Raw genomic sequence first — 18,575 nt, 5'->3', positions numbered from 1 at the left:
TTAAATGCACCGCGAACAATGTGCCTGCGGGCCACGTGACAGTTGGCAGAGGACTGAGGAGATTTTATTCTCAAGTGTGTGACTGTCGGTCGCGAGCTACAACTATAATACGCGTACAGGCGGAACAGGAGTGTATATAGTAATAATAATAATCGTACATGTATATACTTTATATTATATAACAAACGGTTCTTGTAAGTTGTCGCGGTCTATTGTGTTTGCAAGGACACCGCGACGACGACGGACATCGGTTGGTTGATTATTATTAATTCCGAAAGAGTAGGTGGTGGCTATATGGTGCGTAATGCAGTATATTGTGTTCCGGAGGCACATTACTGTAAAGTGCTGGTAAAATCAAAACACTATTCCGCAGCGGAAACGCCGTCGACAAATCTCGTACATCTCGCTATGTGAATATATAATATTAAAGCAGTGGCGCAACTAGTCAAAAAATCTTGGAGGAGGGGGCTGAATCCCTGCTTTACAGTTTTCTAAACTATAATCCAGTGGCGCTTTGCCCCCGAGTTCAGTGCATATTTTTATTGTGAAAAATAATCGGTTACTTATTTACTCTATATTATTTCATATTTCTTTTATCATTACAAATAACAGTGTTCAAGACATGTTGCAAGATTTCCTCAACAAATTCCTAGTCGGTTGTATTATAATTTATTCAGTTTTCAAAAAGATATAATAGATACATGTATAATATACTTTTAACTTTGATCTACGAGCTTTGAGTAATTTGGGAGGGCTGATACCCAGCACCCCCCCTCCCCTACGGCCCTACTAGTCACCACAGTGACGGTGGATTTTCGCATTGTCGAAGTGATATTAATGTAGAGAATCACAATCGGTGCGACTTATCGGTACTTATTGATAAACGACCGTATAATATTATATTTGAGTTCGGGTGGCTGCCGCCGCCCAACCGTACGCGCACGCTCACTTGTATAAAATGATATATATATAGAGGTATAATGTAATGCAGCCCGCCGCATTTTAGTGCCGTTTACGCGCCGAAGAAGGCGCCTGTTTAAAACGCATTTACCACCGAACCCTCTTGAGAATAGCTGTTTTTGAACGCGCGTAGGGGTGAGATCGGCTCCGCCGAGGGCCTTTTCTGCTCTGACCCCCGTTCGAGTGCTAATGGCTCGGCGAACCCTCCCCCGCCCCTATAAGGATGTAGGAGGAGGAGGGACCCGGCGAGAAGTTGACCGAGAGTTGAGAATTATTATAATATCGGGTCAGGTACCGCGTGAGGATCTGCGACGACTATATACGCGACCGTCGAGGTTTTCGGGCCCGACAAACAAACTCGAAAACCATCGATCATTCGCCGCCCTGGTCGTTTGTACAAATATTTAAATATTTTGTCGGCTTCCTACTTAATATTATACATCGTGCGAGCGGTGCCGCCTAAAAGTCCATTCGCTCCGAACTTCTTTATTCCGGCCGTGGCGTAAGCCGATGATCGTTATCGTCGCGGTTTAATCCACGCCAAACTTTTTCGTCGTATACTTTACGCGCGAAACGCGAATAAGTATATAATATATATATATATATAAAATAAACAATACAAATGACAAATGTCTTCGTTTTTATTTTCCTCGAGGTTTTTTCCTGCTTCTGCACCTATATCAGACACCACACACACACACACACACACACACACACGCACACACACGTGTACGTAACGGCGATGTAAATTATGTGTTTACGGGCATCGGAAATGTGTGTTTAGAAGTCTTTTATATAAACACCGTAATATACGCGTCGGCCGTTATAGTTAAATCGGCCGGAAAACTAAACTCGCCGCCGAATCTGCAGACGCTCGCACGGCTCGAATCGGGCTTTCACGTTTTTATGGCTGAAATAAATATATGTTACGACTGTACTGCTGCAGCTTTCAAGCCCCCTAACCGGACAGTATATCTTATCTCGCTGCAGTCATATAGTTTAGGTACCTATGGTCTTTGCTGGTAAAACGATTCTTTCTTTTTATTTTGTAGTGCCCATTCTATAACCTATTCGCCTTTGAGCGCTCCCGATACGCGTTTCAACGCACACCCACAGCGACCGACCGACAACGCGTATGACAATAATATATTGTATTATACAGGATGATTCAAAGAGCATAGTATACTCAACCACTTTTTTTTTTCTTTATAAAGCGGGTTATTCAAAATCATCTGATGTTTCAAATTTTTTAACACACCTGTCTACTTAAAGACAATGTTTTCAAATTCTTGAGATTTTGTTTTGTATAACTCATGGGGTGTCTTGCAATGGAAATACAACATTCTGTTTATCAAATAAAAACCCTCGCCTCCCCCTCCTTTTTTTTATTGTAAATATTTTTTTTCTGAAAATGTTGAAGAGTGTCTTCGAAATCAAATTTCGTACTAGCCGTTTTTGAGTTATTTAACTTTGTATACTTCAAGGTGATTTAATAATTTTAATATTAGTTCATCAATCAATTAAAACATACAAACATAATTTTAAAAAAACGGACCAAGTAAAATAAAAATTAGATCAAAAATGAAATTTATTTTATGTTTTTGTAAACAACTATTTTCAAACACTCAGTATAAACACTTCGATAACTGAAAATCCATACTATCTCGTTCGAATTTTTAACTAGGTACACCAATATTTTCCACTAAATAATTTACATTAAAAACGGATGGTTATCGTTCGAAAAACCAAACTTTATATCACCATAGATCACTCTTTATAAGTAGGTAGGTACTACAAATCTCAAGAATTTTAAATTGTCATTATAAATATATTTAAAGATTCTAAAAATCAAAATAGTATTTCAATAAGTCCATTATTAAAGGGAAAATGGGGTTGAGCATGTTCGGGTGGTGAATCAGCCTGTATACCCAGCATGGTGAAAAAACGAACTTACACTCATAATGTACCTAATAATAATGTTGTGTTCTATTCGCTTTGATTTTTTAGCAGTCGACGGTCATTGGTCGGCGTGGTCGTCGTGGTCGCCGTGCGGTCCGGATTGCCGTCATCATCGGACCAGGACTTGCACGTCCCCGAGCCCCTCGAACGGCGGACGATACTGCGTGGGTCGGGACGCGCTGACCGGGAACTGTTCAGGAGGATCTTGTATCGGTAATGATGATAACTTTATGACTTAAAATGTGTTTTTTTTCTAAAAATGTTGATTCCTAAAATGTAATCGCATAATATTATATTGTCACGCGTAAATCGCATTTGATAAATATTAACAAACTTTAATAATATTCCGTTATGATAAAATATTTACACGCTTTTTTACTATTCGTTTCCCAGTATGTAAATAAATGTATTGCATTTGCATACATTTATACTTACGTCACGTGAACATTATTATTCTCTTCTCGCGTATAGATATAATGTATAATACTTGTTTATATATTTTGCGAATAAGAGTCGCACACTGGCACTATTAAACATAATATTACTACTAGCTACATATACTAATAAAAATTGCGAATTTTACGACGAAAAAATATTATCCGTTACACTGAATAAAATATAACATTTATTATTTTTATTATACTTGTTTCAGGTGGCAGAGATGACCCTGTGAATTATGATGATGAGCAATTCACCGAGGAAGGTACGTGTTTTTCGTTACACGATACTTATATATTATATTATAGTTTTTATAGTCCGGCTGTATTCGTGATGTTATGGCGAAAATGTGTATTGATTGTTATGGCATTTAGGGCTGATAGAACGAACTACCACAATATATAAGACATAAATTTCGAGATGCTTGCTTATAAAAAAATAACGGTTTTTTTTATTCAAGATACTTCTTGCCGCATTCCGCACAAATTGACGTTAAAGTTCATGTTAAGCATTTAGAACATTTTTAGCGTGTTTATATGCCGTTATGAGAACATTTTGTAAAAAACATAACGCGATATTAATAAACAAACATAACATCAGTAAATGTTTTTAAATAGTATTGAAAATATATGATGTTGTTTGCTTGAATAATAAACAATATAAATTGTATTAGTAATATATGATGTTGTTTGCTTGAATGAAAAACCGTATAAATTGTATTAGTAATATATGCTCGGTTTCTCGAGTATTCGTATATTTCATTTATATTATCACAATTTTATCACTTATATTTGCAGCTGTAACAGTCGTACACTACCCATTTTTAGGTATTATATACGTCTTATTACTGAATTCAAACTGAAGATTTTATCATATTTTTTTTTCGTGTTATTACATTCATAAATCTAATCCCATCTAGTTATAAATACTATTAATAAAATGAACGGATTGTATTTTAGTTATATACTTATATCTTCGTGAAACTAACCCTGCAAAGATATGGACCGTAAGATACGTGTTAAATTGCGCTGTTGCCTTATGCAGGAAAGCTTTAATATTATTTACTTTCTGGTCTATATATTAGTTGTCGCCAGAAAGTTTGGCAGCTTTTATGATTGGGTTGAGAGGGAGAGGGTAAATGAAGATTGAATCTCTCGCGTACTGCTGTGCAGGATATAAGGAGAAATTCAATTATATCAACAGGAAATTAAAATCACCCTATGTAAAAAAAAAATGGGGGGAAATAGCAAAACGATATGACCGTTTTAATTTCGTTTAAAAACATTGGCCATCCGTTACGAAAAAAATATTTACCTAATATACGTACAAACATGATTCTCGATTTTCCTTTTTTTCACGCTTCTTTTGATGACTTCGTTATTTAAATATAGACTTAAAACACTTAGCACCCGCCGAAACTCGATTTGAGTATTGGGTACCTAATTGAGTTTTTAAAAGAGACGAATTTTCGTGACGATAAAGTTGTAAATTAATGAAAAAACCGACAGAACTTCCTGGAGCATTAACGGGTAACTCAAAAAGAGCGAGCACCGCTATATTATGATGTAATTCCAATAACAAACGGTTGTTGGGTATTGTTCGTTGGTAAAACTCCTATTTGTCGTCGGGCTCTACAGGACGACGCAAATGGTTGTTCTTTCACGACCATCCGGAAATTAGTGCAAGAGAAAACCTCCGTGAAAGGAAATCCATTTCCATGCTTATATATTATATTATATTCGCTTTTCGTTTTCACGTTTTTCGACGGATTTTCAGGCATAGGTCGTTTTTGTTTTTTTTTCTAGCGCGCGCGTGCGCGTAAAAGCTCCAGATATTGTTCGAAGAACCCCAAGGCTTTATTGATGGGGGTGTACAGCAACGGCCCTCTTCATGTGCAATCCTCTGTTTAACAGTTTTGAATGGACAGGACCCCTATATCACTCGCGAATGTGTCATATTATATACTATAAAATACGAAGTATTAAATCATCTTTAGGGTATGACGACGGATGCGTCGGAATGCTTCTGCAGTAGTGCTGGATGGGTGGTGCGGTGGTACGTTACTTATGGGGAGACGGAAGGGCTGTTGAATTTCGTACGAATATTTAGGATCTCGCTATACTCGGGGCGGACGACATGGTTTCCGGTGATGTGACGTACGGACAAATTGTCATCGTAACGACCCTGACATGTAACTTCCAACCCCTTGGCTTGTTCCGAACAAAAGAAGCCTATATATGTATATATATAATATATATATATATATATACGAGAGGGATGATGAAGCGACACCGGAAGGAACAAGTTTATTCGCGCAGGGGAAAGAATCGTAACTAAAATAATTGCTGTGCCCCGGTTTATCGTCTTGGGGTGGAGTGTAAATCACTATAACGTTGACGACAACGATATATCCAATGAAAACATTAGTCATGCGGTCCGTTTAAACTGTATACTTGTACTTATACTGCGATCTTGTTAATTTAGTGTTCAATTTAATTTTTTTTTTAATGTTATGCTTAGAAATCGGTCAATGAAAGTATAGATTATAAAATATAATACCGTTTATTGCCATTGGTAATTTACAAATACTATGTCGATTGAAAAATTTCATATAAAATATGTACTTAACACAACTACCCACAAAATGAACATTGATATTATTATATCAGTATATTGCGTTTAAACTTTTAGTATAAATCATCAATTGCTCGGGCGTCTATAAATCGTACTTAAATGGTTTTGGAGAATGAAGTATTTATTGTATGGCGGTATTTATTAACAATACCATACTATCCTCTTTGTCTAATATTCTGATCGCTTAGAGAGTTTCATAAAGAATTAAATAATCCCGAACACAGCGGTATATAGTTAATGAAGAAAACATAACTTCTAATTAAATTAGATTAAAACAATAAAATAACTAAAAAATAACATTTTATTGAAATCGAAATACATGATTAATTAAAATGTCATTTAAAATTAATACATCTATAAATGATGTTCTTTTTATATTGTTCTATATGCGTATACAATTCTATAATCACGCGAAAACCTCTTTTAATTTTGATTAAAGACTAATTGAAACAATTTAAAGGTATCCCCCCCCCCCACACACACACACACACGCGCGCCACCATTAAAAATGTTTAAATACATAACTGCACCCTCAGTTTGCAATTATTGAATATTATGCCTTTATGTATCGCATACATATTACACCCATCTGTACATATATGCATTTGAATCACGAAAAACATCTGGACGGCAGTAAAGTCGTCGCCTGTCGTATTTCAGTGTAATACATGCTGCATACAAACATATTATATACTTTATACGTACATACAATATGATTATTGGACCGCGTTTTCGATTACATCGGTTGCCGATCAAAGACGCATCGAAACAAAAGACTAGCATTCAAACTGACACGGAACGATGGGGAATCTACCGCCGGCCGTTTCTTAATACTTATAATGAAATAGTTCCGTCGAATCGCAGACGAATTACTCCCCGGGATCTATATATTGGGTCTTTCATGTACACAAGACAATCCGTGAAAAGGATACCACCACCGCCACCATCACCACCGCCGGTGGACCAACCCCCTCCCCCCGCCGCCGGCGATATCATTCCTTTTAGCATCGGATTTTCTCCGGTTGATTGGCCGACTGATATATAATTGAACGCCGGTGGTGCTCTTTGACTTCTGACAGTCGGAGCTTTTATCTCGCCAAAAAGTTCGACTTTTTTTTGCAGCCCTCACACACATGACGCGAGTCTTAATTAAACTTTAAACCGTCTGCAGCACACCCGGATTCGATTGCAAACATTCTGCAGCGGATTCCTGAGAGTCGTGCTGCAATGCGATGGGTCAAATATTTCAGTTTATATTCGAACTTGTACCGTATAACGCCGCTGGACATTGGTGAAGTTTTTGCGACCTTATCCGCGTGGCATGATACTACTGCCCGCGCACGTTCCAATGCCATATATAATATGTGGCTTACGATTTCGCTGGAAATAAAACACTGGCTTAAATGAAAAAATCGATTAAACCTCGGCCGGCATATTAAAACCGCTCGGCGTTTGCCGCCGCTGCAGCAGGTCCCGATGCCCTATAGACTATAATCCTGCGTTTGTTGATAGCCAACTACGTAATACCTGCCTACCGAGCCCAAAGTTAATTGGTCTTGCAGACTAACTATTGTTGTGTGCGATTTCGCCTGCAAGTATACCTATGTACAGCCTAAGGCGTAAAAGGTTTTTTTTTTTGTTGTTTTATTTATAATGTAACGCTGCAATTTGCGTTCACGTGTAATTTAATAGTTTGCAGGACAGTGAAAAGAACGTTTAATAATTTTATGGTTGGCGCGTAACAAAATTATAAAACAGCCCGTCGACCGACATAAACTTGCTTGTACACAATCACGTGTACGAGGATTAATAAAATGCCAAAAACATATCTACCGCCTCCCGGTGTTTCGATGAATTTATTAATGTCATCAGCAAAAACATCCGTTTATATTCCTCGCATTTTTAATCCTGAAGGGCTTATCGATGTAATCGGCTATACGTAGTCACGTCCTGCCTAAAATATAAGCAAAAGTCGCGGGAAAATAATTCTTTTTTCCCACCTTTTTTTATGTGAATATTTGTGATATTATTTACTATATTTTCAACGCGAATATAAACGTAACGATGCATAACTATATAAAGCGATAACCTGTAATTCAATTGAGAATAATAATACATAGGCACCTTCAAACCACATATTAATATCGTTTTTTCACTTCTGTCCATCATTTTTAATCCAATCACAAAATAATTTATTTTAGATCGCAAACTCGTTTATAATACTACCTCTGGTTATCTTGCTACGACATATTTTAATCTTTCCATGATCTCATGATGTTATTCTTTTCAAACGTCTTGTTATATTAAAACCATAATTTAACTGAGATTATGTCGGAATTAAACCATCAGACTTGATTAATAAAAATATCGCTGTTCGGGAATGAATTCGTTGGAAAAAAATTATTCAATTTTAATTATTAATGACTGTCCTACTTAAGACTAATCACCGACATACCGCAAACGACTTGTACAAGAGCTATAAATAGTATATTTTAAATTAAATTATGTACATGAAATAAATAAGTATAATATATGTTCGAGTATTGGTACCTCTAATAATCATTGATTAATAATTCTTTAGTTATTGCAGTACGAATAATAAATTTAAACTCGTTCACGTGAGATGCTCCACGCTTAGCACGTAATAATATGTATATTATAAGTTATGTTTGTGTTATGTCATAATAAATATGTGATTCGAAATACCTCCTCGTTGCAGCAGGCGTATTCAAAACACGATTCGTCCTGCGTTACGAATAAAAACTCGCTTTTCTTATCGACATTTCGGTCTGTCGTATTACCTCGTGGCCGTGCAATAAATTATATCGTTAATTAGTCGTCGAAGGTTTTCCCTCGCTCCTCGAGTCAGTCCCGTTGCATACCGATCGAAAGATTAAAATATAATATAATGTGGATCGTAGTATATGTATAGCACGTTCCTCAGAAGTCATCACCGAATTTATTTACGCTCGCAGTTCAATTTTTTTCCCCCGTCGCATTACCGTCGTGTTTCGGTCGGAAACCATAAGTGAGGAAAAAAAAAACGTAATCACCGGCAGAGGTTAAGCGAAAAATTCGGGGGTCGCACACCGCGGTGGCGCAGACGTGTTAACGACCGTGCGTGGGCGATTGAAAGTGTGGTAAACACATTTCGGTTTTCGTTAGGTATTAGCAGCGATAGAAATAATAACACAAACGACGACGGCCCGAAACAATATAATATTATATTATTAAAATCGGTGGAAACGTAAGGCGGAGTGCGTACCCATACCTACCTATATATGCGGTCGATTCGTGTCGGAGGCCAGTTATAGGGCCGATAAAATCAATTCACGCGAACGCAAAACTGGTCGCCGACAAAGTTTTTGATAAACCGTCTCGGGACACGAGAGAAATCCGGCACGACGATGTTTTTATTGGCCGTCCATCGATTTTATTGGATATTATATATATTGTATTATAGGTAACATATATATATATATATTATAAATTGCTGCATGGCGCAGTGACGGTTCGGAAATAAGAAATTAGTCCTAAGCCGTTAAGTATTGTTGTTTTACACCACCAACGCGCCCACACCACACCACCTTATAATAAACCCCCGGCCACACTTACCCCTTCTGCTGCATTTAGGCGTGTAATACCTCGCGTGCGATCAATCGAGAGTTTCCGCATTGGGGCTGCATATCTCCATTCACCTCTTTCTTCAGCGTTTGGATAATACTACACAGTGCCCAATACTTTTTCACGATTTGGATCGTTTTGACGAAATATTTTACCATAGTTATTCAAAATTATTACAATAATAACGGATTTCTGTCAGGCGACGAACGGTCACCGTCTCGTACCAAACGTCCGGACATGTATTTCCCTTTTTTCCCCAAATATATATACTATAAACCTCTAGTCAACTACACAAATCACTCACAGCTAAAAGTTGCTTATAGGCAGCATATTTTATGTTATAAGAAAATAAATTCATGGTTCTATAAATCGAATTTCGGCAAACTAGCAAATGTTGAATGTACAATGTTACGTACATTTAAGTACCAGAAAGATACTTTTAGTTCGTCAGATTACAACGAATTAAATATGGAACGTTGTCTAATTTGTTAAAAGTTCATATTCGACAATGGATATAATGTATGCAATCATAATTATATAATATAAAATAAGTATAAATCGTGGCCTAGTGCTGCTTGGTGTTTGGCCTCAGTCAGAAACGTGTTCTGAGGTCAAGCGTCAGCCGCTGTCACTAGTTAACGGATGGGTGACCACCAGGGTTTTAGTGACAAATCCTCGCCACATAACATACACGTGTTCTAACTGACCGTGCTCTCCCTCCCGGTAAAAAAAAAATCTACCAGCTATACTAAAATATAACCTTAAGGCTAATTACCATATACGTTGGAGCCTTCACTCAATTAAAATAAATAAAATATAAAAATATAAATACTCAATATAGGCGTATATAATATCGTATAATGACGATGTATGTTTATTTAAGCTCGTAATTCTTACTATATCATGATTTGAATAAAAATAATATAATATAATGCGGAACACGTAATACCTACCTGTATAATTATTAATGCATGTTGTCGTTTCGTTTGTTTTAGCTGCTACCAAATCGGTAGTGGAGACCGATGTGGCGCTGTACGTGGCACTCATAGCCGCCTCCATACTGCTGGCTGGCATGGTCCTGTTGTTCCGGCTGTACAAGAACAAAGGCCGAGATCACAGCATGTACAACATGGCCAACTCGGGTACGTTTCTCATCCCAACACAATATCGTACTTATTATTAAAATACAATTATAATCACAACAATATGTGTGCATAACATGAACGAAGCGGCGTGTAAGGTGTACCTGCCTATACGGTGTACGCGTAGTCCTTGAACTCTGCCGAAATTCAATATAGTAATCGTTCGGTCGATCGATTCGCTGTACGAACAAAGTTTTAGGCATGTATGTTTTTTACTTTCGTTGATTATAAAAAAAAAATGTCTGTCATTCGGCCTCCCGACCTACTCCGCAGCCTGCGTATATAATAGTTACTAGGAAACTGAAAAAAAACCGATTGTTCTACAAAAAAAACCCATTGATTGCAGATTCGTCAGCGCAACAATTACATCATTTAAGAGAACGTTATACCCGCATGGGTTGCCTCCGTCTTACAAGTGCGTAACATACCAAATTTTAAGCTCGGAAGATCACGTTTAGCTCTGCCAGTTTAAAAATTAGAGTGAATTGACCTGTTATTAAAATTAAAAATAAGATTATTATGGATTGCTTCCCATGGGGTTTTTATTATATTTTAAGCTTAAAATTTGATATGTTTAGCTCTTGTAAGACGGAGACTACACGTACAGGTATAACGTCTTCTTAACGGCACAAGATTATAATCATCGCGAAAGAAGGGAATAGTGGCAAAAACGGATCTCGTCTCGATTATTATTGTTTTTGTTTTTTTATTTTATCGGCAGACGACTATTATAATGCGATCACCGGAAAACCGGAACGATGTATTATAACATAACCGTAAAACTTGGGGGACTCGTGGCTATACACCTAGCCCTACGCGTGGCGGGTAAATACTGCCGCTGCAACAACAACCACCGAGCTGACTTCATTTAAATGTCAATCGGCATTATTCGTACGCTAACAAGCGGCCCGTGTTCTAAAAGACTGCACCCTCGACTGTATATTATATAGTTTACTTAATTGTGTTTGTATAATTTCGACGAAGGCGACATCGCGAGTGCTGCGCAGCGGTATATATTATAATAAACTGCTCGCTCGCTCGTAAACAGTCACGGGAATAATAATTAAAAACGCGCTAGCTCGAGTTTATCTTTTTAACTCTCATGCGTGCTCGGCATCCAATATTTATGCTGATATCGAATTGATCGTTTTTCGTACAGATTTCCAACCGGAATTCTTCCCGGACCAAGAGAAAAAGACTTACTCTCTGGAGTGTCATTCGCGGAACGGCGGCTGCAACCATTTCCAGCAGACGCAACCGGACCTGACCAGAACCGTGGTAGTGGTGCCGTCGTGCTACGAGTACCCGTTCACCAACGACCAGAACGCGTACAGCTTGACCAGGTCTTGTTCGGAACACCATTATGACGTACCCCATCACAATGGTGGCGGCGGTGGCAGTTCGACGGTTACCACGGCCATCATGGCGCCGCCGGTCCCGTCCGTGGCCCCCGACAGTCCGAACGCGCTCACTTCTAGTCCCGAGTCCAGTCACAGTCTGACCAGCTACACTTGTTCGAGTGAGTATGGCGATTCAAATATAGACGGTGGCCTGTGTTGGCGCAAACTCGACCGGAAAATTAAAAATTCTTCGATTTAATAATAATAATAATACTAATATTATCTTGACAGGCAAGTCCCAGTCGGATTCTAGTGGAGTGGCGTGTCATTGCAAGGATTATTTGTGGATGAAGGAGACTGCCGTGACGTCGACAGGTTGCCGTTTGGAGTGCAAAGAGTATGGGTTGTCGCTGACGATACCTGAAGGCGCCGTCGCCAAGTCTCAGAAGGAGCCCGTACTGTTTGCCTTGTTACAGGACGAGTACAAGCCGATACTCTCCGGTAACTATACACACATATATGTAATTTGTGATTGTTCTTTCGGATATTATGTCATGTTATACGACATTCTATGTATAATATAAATAATCGTATTAATCTTTGTGACAATGAGACGTATAGAACTATTTTATATAACCGTTATGTACAATATATACGTCTGTTATTATACAAGAAATAGGAATAGATTTTGACGATTGTCGGTTTTTTTTTAACAATTAAATCAATCTTCCAGATGGACAGACGCAGTTAAGTCCAGCGGTGATGTGCGGCCCTAACGGAAAGAGCTTCAAGAAACCAGTAATAGTCGGAATGCGACACTGCGCCAGTCTGATGCAAGGGCCCTGGGTGATTTCGGTGCTGAGCTGCGACATGCCTCTGGGCGCTAAGCCCAAATGGAAGGTAATGCCTATAACCTTACACATCAAACGATCGCATGTGATTTACAATCGACACGAAAACCGAAAGATGATTCAATAGCAATTATTTCGTGTATTAAACGTTAAATGTATTTAATTTTGTGCCACCAGAAAATTTTGACGTTGGGAGAGGAAACGATCAACACATCGGTGTTTGTGCAAATGGATGCGGAACACGTGTACCTGATGAGCGAAACGTTGTCAAAGTTCGTGTTGGTCGGCGAACCGGACGCGACGGTGGTCAGCAGCCCGCCAGCGAAGACGCTTAAAGTGGCCCTGTTTGGATCTCTGAACCGGAAGTTCAAGTACGACATCCGAGTTCATGTGGTCGACGACAACGGCGTGGCTTTAGAGGTACGTACTTGGACCAGCGACACAGTCTTTCGGACGGTCTTTAATATTAATTTTAACAAACTATGTCGGTTTTTGTGTGTGTGCAGAGGCTGAAACACCAAGAACGCAGCGTCAGCGGGGGCGTAATGCTGGACAAGTCCAAGTCGATATGCTTTCAAGATGGTGGCGGCAACCTTGTGATCACCGTGGACGACATTGGTTCCAATTGGAGGAGTAAACCCCAAGACAATTACAAGGTCAGCAGAATGCTGTATATTATATTATTATAATAGTTTTTGAGTGCTCGTAGGTTGGGTGGCGAGGGGAATGGGGGTGTGGTAAATATTGTGTAATTTCGTATACCGTTTCGAAAATTATCGTTCTGGTCAAGATTTTACGCCTCCATCTATATTCGCGATACGTACCGGTCATCCGCCTAACCAAGAGCATCTTTTTTCCGTCAACAGGAGATCCCGTTCCAGACCCTTTGGAACTCGGGCGGCCTGGCTGTGTTCTCGTTGGAACCATACGAGCAACAGTACCCGGACTCGTGGGTGAACGTTTCCTGTCGGGTGTGTGTGTCACAGACCGCAGCCACTGGGTCGCTGCGCAACGTCAAGCACACGTTCAAGGTGAACCAAGACCCGAACAGCCTGTCGTCGGTCGGTCACCAACCCAGACAACCGAGGACAGTGACCAGCACCACGGGTAGCGGATCGAGCGTTACGTCGTGCGATCCAACGCCATTTCGGTAAGTCTTTGCATAGGACATGGATCGTTTCTATAACACATAAACACAGTGCTGTATTATGGGGAGGGGCCATGTCAAAAAACAGTGTTCAACACACATTGGGAAAGCAATAACGCTTTGACAAATTCTATTTTCGAATAAAAATTTAATTATACACAGCAATAATACACAATGGTATTTTTCGTATTCCCTATGTTATAAATCCATAAGCTTATTGAATTTTATGATTACAAATATTAAAAATATTTTATTCAAACCTACTTATATTAATTATTTTAATAGACTCTCCGAGAGAATGCGAGAGTAGCTCGCGAGTCCGATCAACTGAAAAACAGACAATTTCGTTTGATGCAAAAGGTTTCTTTTAAAATTTTACTACACAGTTTTTTTATTTTTTTTTAATATGTCTGGAAAAGCGGTCGGTGCTGTATAATGCCATTATGGAAAATAGTCTAGAGGAAAAATTAATTTTTTCCTTTGATGGGTAGAAGGGTAGGAAGGGCGCAGACATATTCGTTAGCACGCCACTATAATACACATACAGGCGACACATTATTATTTACTTTTTATAATATTATATATCCCTCCCACAATCGCTGTCGCCTGATTTTGATTAATTTTTTTGTTTTTCCGTTTATTTCTTCCCCCGTACGTATAGTAGAATATGTGTTGTATGTGACGTATAGGAATTAAAAATAATTTATTAATCTTTCGGTTGTTTGTTCAGATTCGGTAAAGTCTTACGTAAGCAACTCTGTCAATGTTTAGATCCGCCAAATTCTAGGAGCAACGACTGGAGGATGTTGGCCCAACGGCTCAGCATGGACAGGTATGAGCGTCCGTCTTAATATTTGACAATATTAACATAACTTAAACGTACTATAATAATAACGCGTTTGACGACGAGCAGCGTTCAAAATATATATATTATGCGGTTCAGACTCTGGCCGTTATTCGTTGTGTATATTTATGTATTTTTTTTTACGTACCTACTTGACACAGTTATTTAACAAAAGCGATTTTATTTTAATAATAAATAATACGGTGTATTTCATTCATTAAGTTCGATAAATTTAGACGGTATCGATATTACTGTTCTGGCGCGTTAAACGTGTGCCCAAGCTCCTTACTTTTCATTAAATTTAATTTATGTCTTTCGCTTGATTAACAAAAAAAAAAATAATAATAATAAATACCTGATGTCGGCTAACGGCTTCAAACTATTTTCATCGACACCGCTCTCAGCTATATAACCGCCGATTAATAATTATTATTGTTGACCTGACAATGTCTATATAATAGAACGCGTAATTTTTGTCTCGCACGTCGCGGTCGTCTCTTATCTGAATCAAACCCGAGTGTAGTGTATAAAATAATAAAAATTAATATTCATTTTACACTGTATAATATTATTATCGTTCGGCGGCTGCACACGAGTTGGAGAATAATTTCAACTCAACCGACGATCGGTGGGAATAAAAGAAACACGTGTAAAACGAGTTAAAAATTAGTTAAGAATAAAAATTAAAAGTTCTGCTCGTCGTCAAGTTAAATTAACTCAACTAATATAATAGAATACTACGATATTTGTAATTCGATGCGCCATCTAGCTTTGAACTTTCAAACTACTATTATCATACTATAGTATCATACATATTATACTATTACAATTTACAGCTGTAATCACCGTTTATTGAATTCACGGTTAATGTGGATTCATTTACCTATCAGACTCAAATAGGCTGCTCACATTTTATGCAACAAATTTAGGGAAAAGTTCGACTCGTCATCACACTGATTATAATTGGGTCAACGTGTATTTTTTAGGGGTACATCTATACATTTTTTTAGTTAATTTTCCAGATTTTATTGCCATACATTTTCGTAGATATTTTTTCTTTGTGAATAACATATTACTCTCATTTAAAATCCATAAATAAATGAATTTTCATAATAGTACGCATTAAATATAATATAGTAAATGACCAAATAAAATGTTTTCATTACAATAGACATACAGTAGACATATTTTTTTATCCCCTCACTTTTCGTCTAAAATATCATCCACTCCATTCGTTTAACGGACTGGGTCTGTAGTTCAACTCAATCAATACGACTCTGCAGGTTCCAAAGCGAGTCCTGGCAACAAGCGACGACTACTGCAGTGCAATAGTTGTAGTATATATTTTCACCTACCAATACTTTTTTTTTCTTGTGGTGTCGCCACATGGGATTGAACAGTTCGCACAATATACTTAGCACCCCCACGCAACACCATTTATTGAACGAACAAAAATCAAATTACGTTAGAAAATAATGCCGGTATAAACACCAACGTAACAATGACCTACCAATACTGCCATAGCCCACCCATCTCTATTCACCATAATAATAACGTATAACATACTCACAGGTACATAAACTATTTCGCGGTCAAGCCCAGTCCCACCGACCAGATATTGGACCTGTGGGAGGCCAGGCACAGGGAGCCCACGTCCGTCACGGACCTGTTGAACGTGCTGAGGCTGATGGGCCGCACTGACGCCGCCTCCCTGCTGGAACGCGAACTCGGCCCGTGGCTGTGAGCGGCCAAGGGAGCGGCAGCGGGCTACGCTCGTCCCCGGCCGCCGACGCCGACGCCGCCACCGCCGCCACCATTTGCAGTTCCTACGAAGCATATTTTTTTATAAATCTCAACGCCGCGCGATTTAGTTTTTTATTTTATTATTATTTTATGTTATTGTGAAAGTTTTTTCTTCGAAATTTTACGTGTACATTACGTGTTTTTGTTTGGTCATTATATTTTTCAGATAAATCTAAAAAAAAAAAAAATATTGATAAATAATAATATAAATTATTATCATCGACAATCAAAAGGTTATGAATATTATTATATATTATATTTATGTACAATATGTGTGTATGTATGTATATATATACATGTATTATCGTAAAGCGCGTTTAATCGTTACATATTATTTTCTTCTCTCGGTTCGTTATAGACAGAATAGATATCGTCGGTACCTATATATACATGATACATCGTAATATATATTATATATAGTAAAGAAAACTGCAAAAAAACGGTTGTAAGTACATACATTGTCAAGACATGCGTTAGGTTTTCACTTATATAGTCATATATTTTTTTTTAACAATATTTTACATACTAGGTACACCACATATATACCTAAATTATTATTGTTTCGAAAACAAATTGAGTCCCGGATAAAAGACTACATTATTTTAGTGATAGATTATCTGTGATAAAACATAAATTGACGAATAAAAATAAAAAGAAAATTAAGCTAAACTCCATTGAACAATTATTATTATAATGCGCGATGATGACGTTTATATATTATCATTTCTGGCAAATAAAATAAATTTTCATATCCGTTTGTATATAATAATAATACTATCTATTATAATATTAATTATTATTGCCATTGAATTATTATATTATTATTATATAACCTAGAGGTTATATTACCTCTCCCTCCGTCATCGGTTTATTCTTTTCTTTCCTATCGCTACCGTAATACGCGTTTTCGCGGCGCACCAACACACAAATCTATACTTAGGTACCTACATACATATAATATACAATATTGTGTAAATTAACAGATTTGATATAAATATATATGTGTGTGTGTATTATTTAATAAGTAACACTTAAACGTATATATTATGTTGTATGTTATATATATGTACACGCGTGGCCACTTGTTTTTACATGTACACAAAAAATATATATATACATATATACATGTATATGTTATAATATTATACATGCGAAACAAAGACTATTATATTATGGTATATATATTAAGTGCGTGTATTTAAAATAATATAATATTATCGCGTTGTAAATTATATTGTGTTTATTATTTAATTTGTAAATAATTGTACCTACCAATTATGTATATTTAATAAGCTATATTATTATTATTATTATTATTATTATTATTATTATTATTATTATTATTATTACTGTATATTGTTGACGACTCACTAGTTTTCATTTTATATTACTACCTATTATTATTATTTATTTATTCAATTATTATTATTATGATTTATTATGATTGTGCAACGTCGTGACCAACGGCGGTCGTCACTCGTCATAGTATATTACGATAAATTAGGTACATCGATTATACCTATTGCGTATGTGCGTAGGTATGCCTACGAAAATAATAATATTATATTTTAATGAAAACGTGTAAAAAAAGAAAAACCGTAGTGTTAACGTGCTGAGCCAATGATTTAGTTGATTTTTATATATATATATATGTGTATATCCATTGGACTTTTGACAAAAAATAAATAAACTGAATATATATAAATAAAATGTTTTGTTATAGTGGACAATAATTTCAGAAGGTTTTTTATTTAATCGCCGTTTAAAATACCACGCTGTCCGTCGTCAATATTTAGTTGTATTCCGTAATCCTTTCACTGTGATGTGTCCTTA

General features: G+C 37.2%; 1 protein-coding gene across 3 annotated transcripts in view; it reads left to right on the top strand.

The window, feature by feature from the left end:
* The window catches only part of LOC111035066 (netrin receptor UNC5B), a 126,722-nt gene extending 109,321 nt beyond the window's left edge, over positions 1–17,401 (top strand). The window contains exons 7-17 of one of the 3 annotated variants that reach the window (XM_022316570.1): positions 2,971–3,132; positions 3,572–3,622; positions 10,611–10,757; positions 11,917–12,276; positions 12,389–12,598; positions 12,831–12,997; positions 13,126–13,368; positions 13,455–13,604; positions 13,815–14,098; positions 14,826–14,927; positions 16,512–17,401. In XM_022316570.1, the coding sequence (XP_022172262.1) occupies positions 2,971–3,132; positions 3,572–3,622; positions 10,611–10,757; positions 11,917–12,276; positions 12,389–12,598; positions 12,831–12,997; positions 13,126–13,368; positions 13,455–13,604; positions 13,815–14,098; positions 14,826–14,927; positions 16,512–16,683 (2,048 nt within the window). In that variant the 3' untranslated portion in view covers positions 16,684–17,401. Of the gene's footprint in view, positions 1–2,967; positions 3,133–3,571; positions 3,623–10,610; positions 10,758–11,916; positions 12,277–12,388; positions 12,599–12,830; positions 12,998–13,125; positions 13,369–13,454; positions 13,605–13,814; positions 14,099–14,825; positions 14,928–16,511 lie in introns of all 3 variants that reach the window. The other 2 variants (XM_022316569.1, XM_022316571.1) reach the window with 2 other exon arrangements.
* Positions 17,402–18,575: the final 1,174 nt, after the last annotated feature.

The sequence above is a fragment of the Myzus persicae genome, unplaced genomic scaffold, assembly GCF_001856785.1.
Source record: "Myzus persicae strain clone G006 unplaced genomic scaffold, MPER_G0061.0, whole genome shotgun sequence".
In the NCBI taxonomy this organism is placed as follows: Eukaryota; Metazoa; Arthropoda; class Insecta; order Hemiptera; family Aphididae; genus Myzus; species Myzus persicae.
This window is presented reverse-complemented; position numbering and strand designations above follow the sequence as displayed.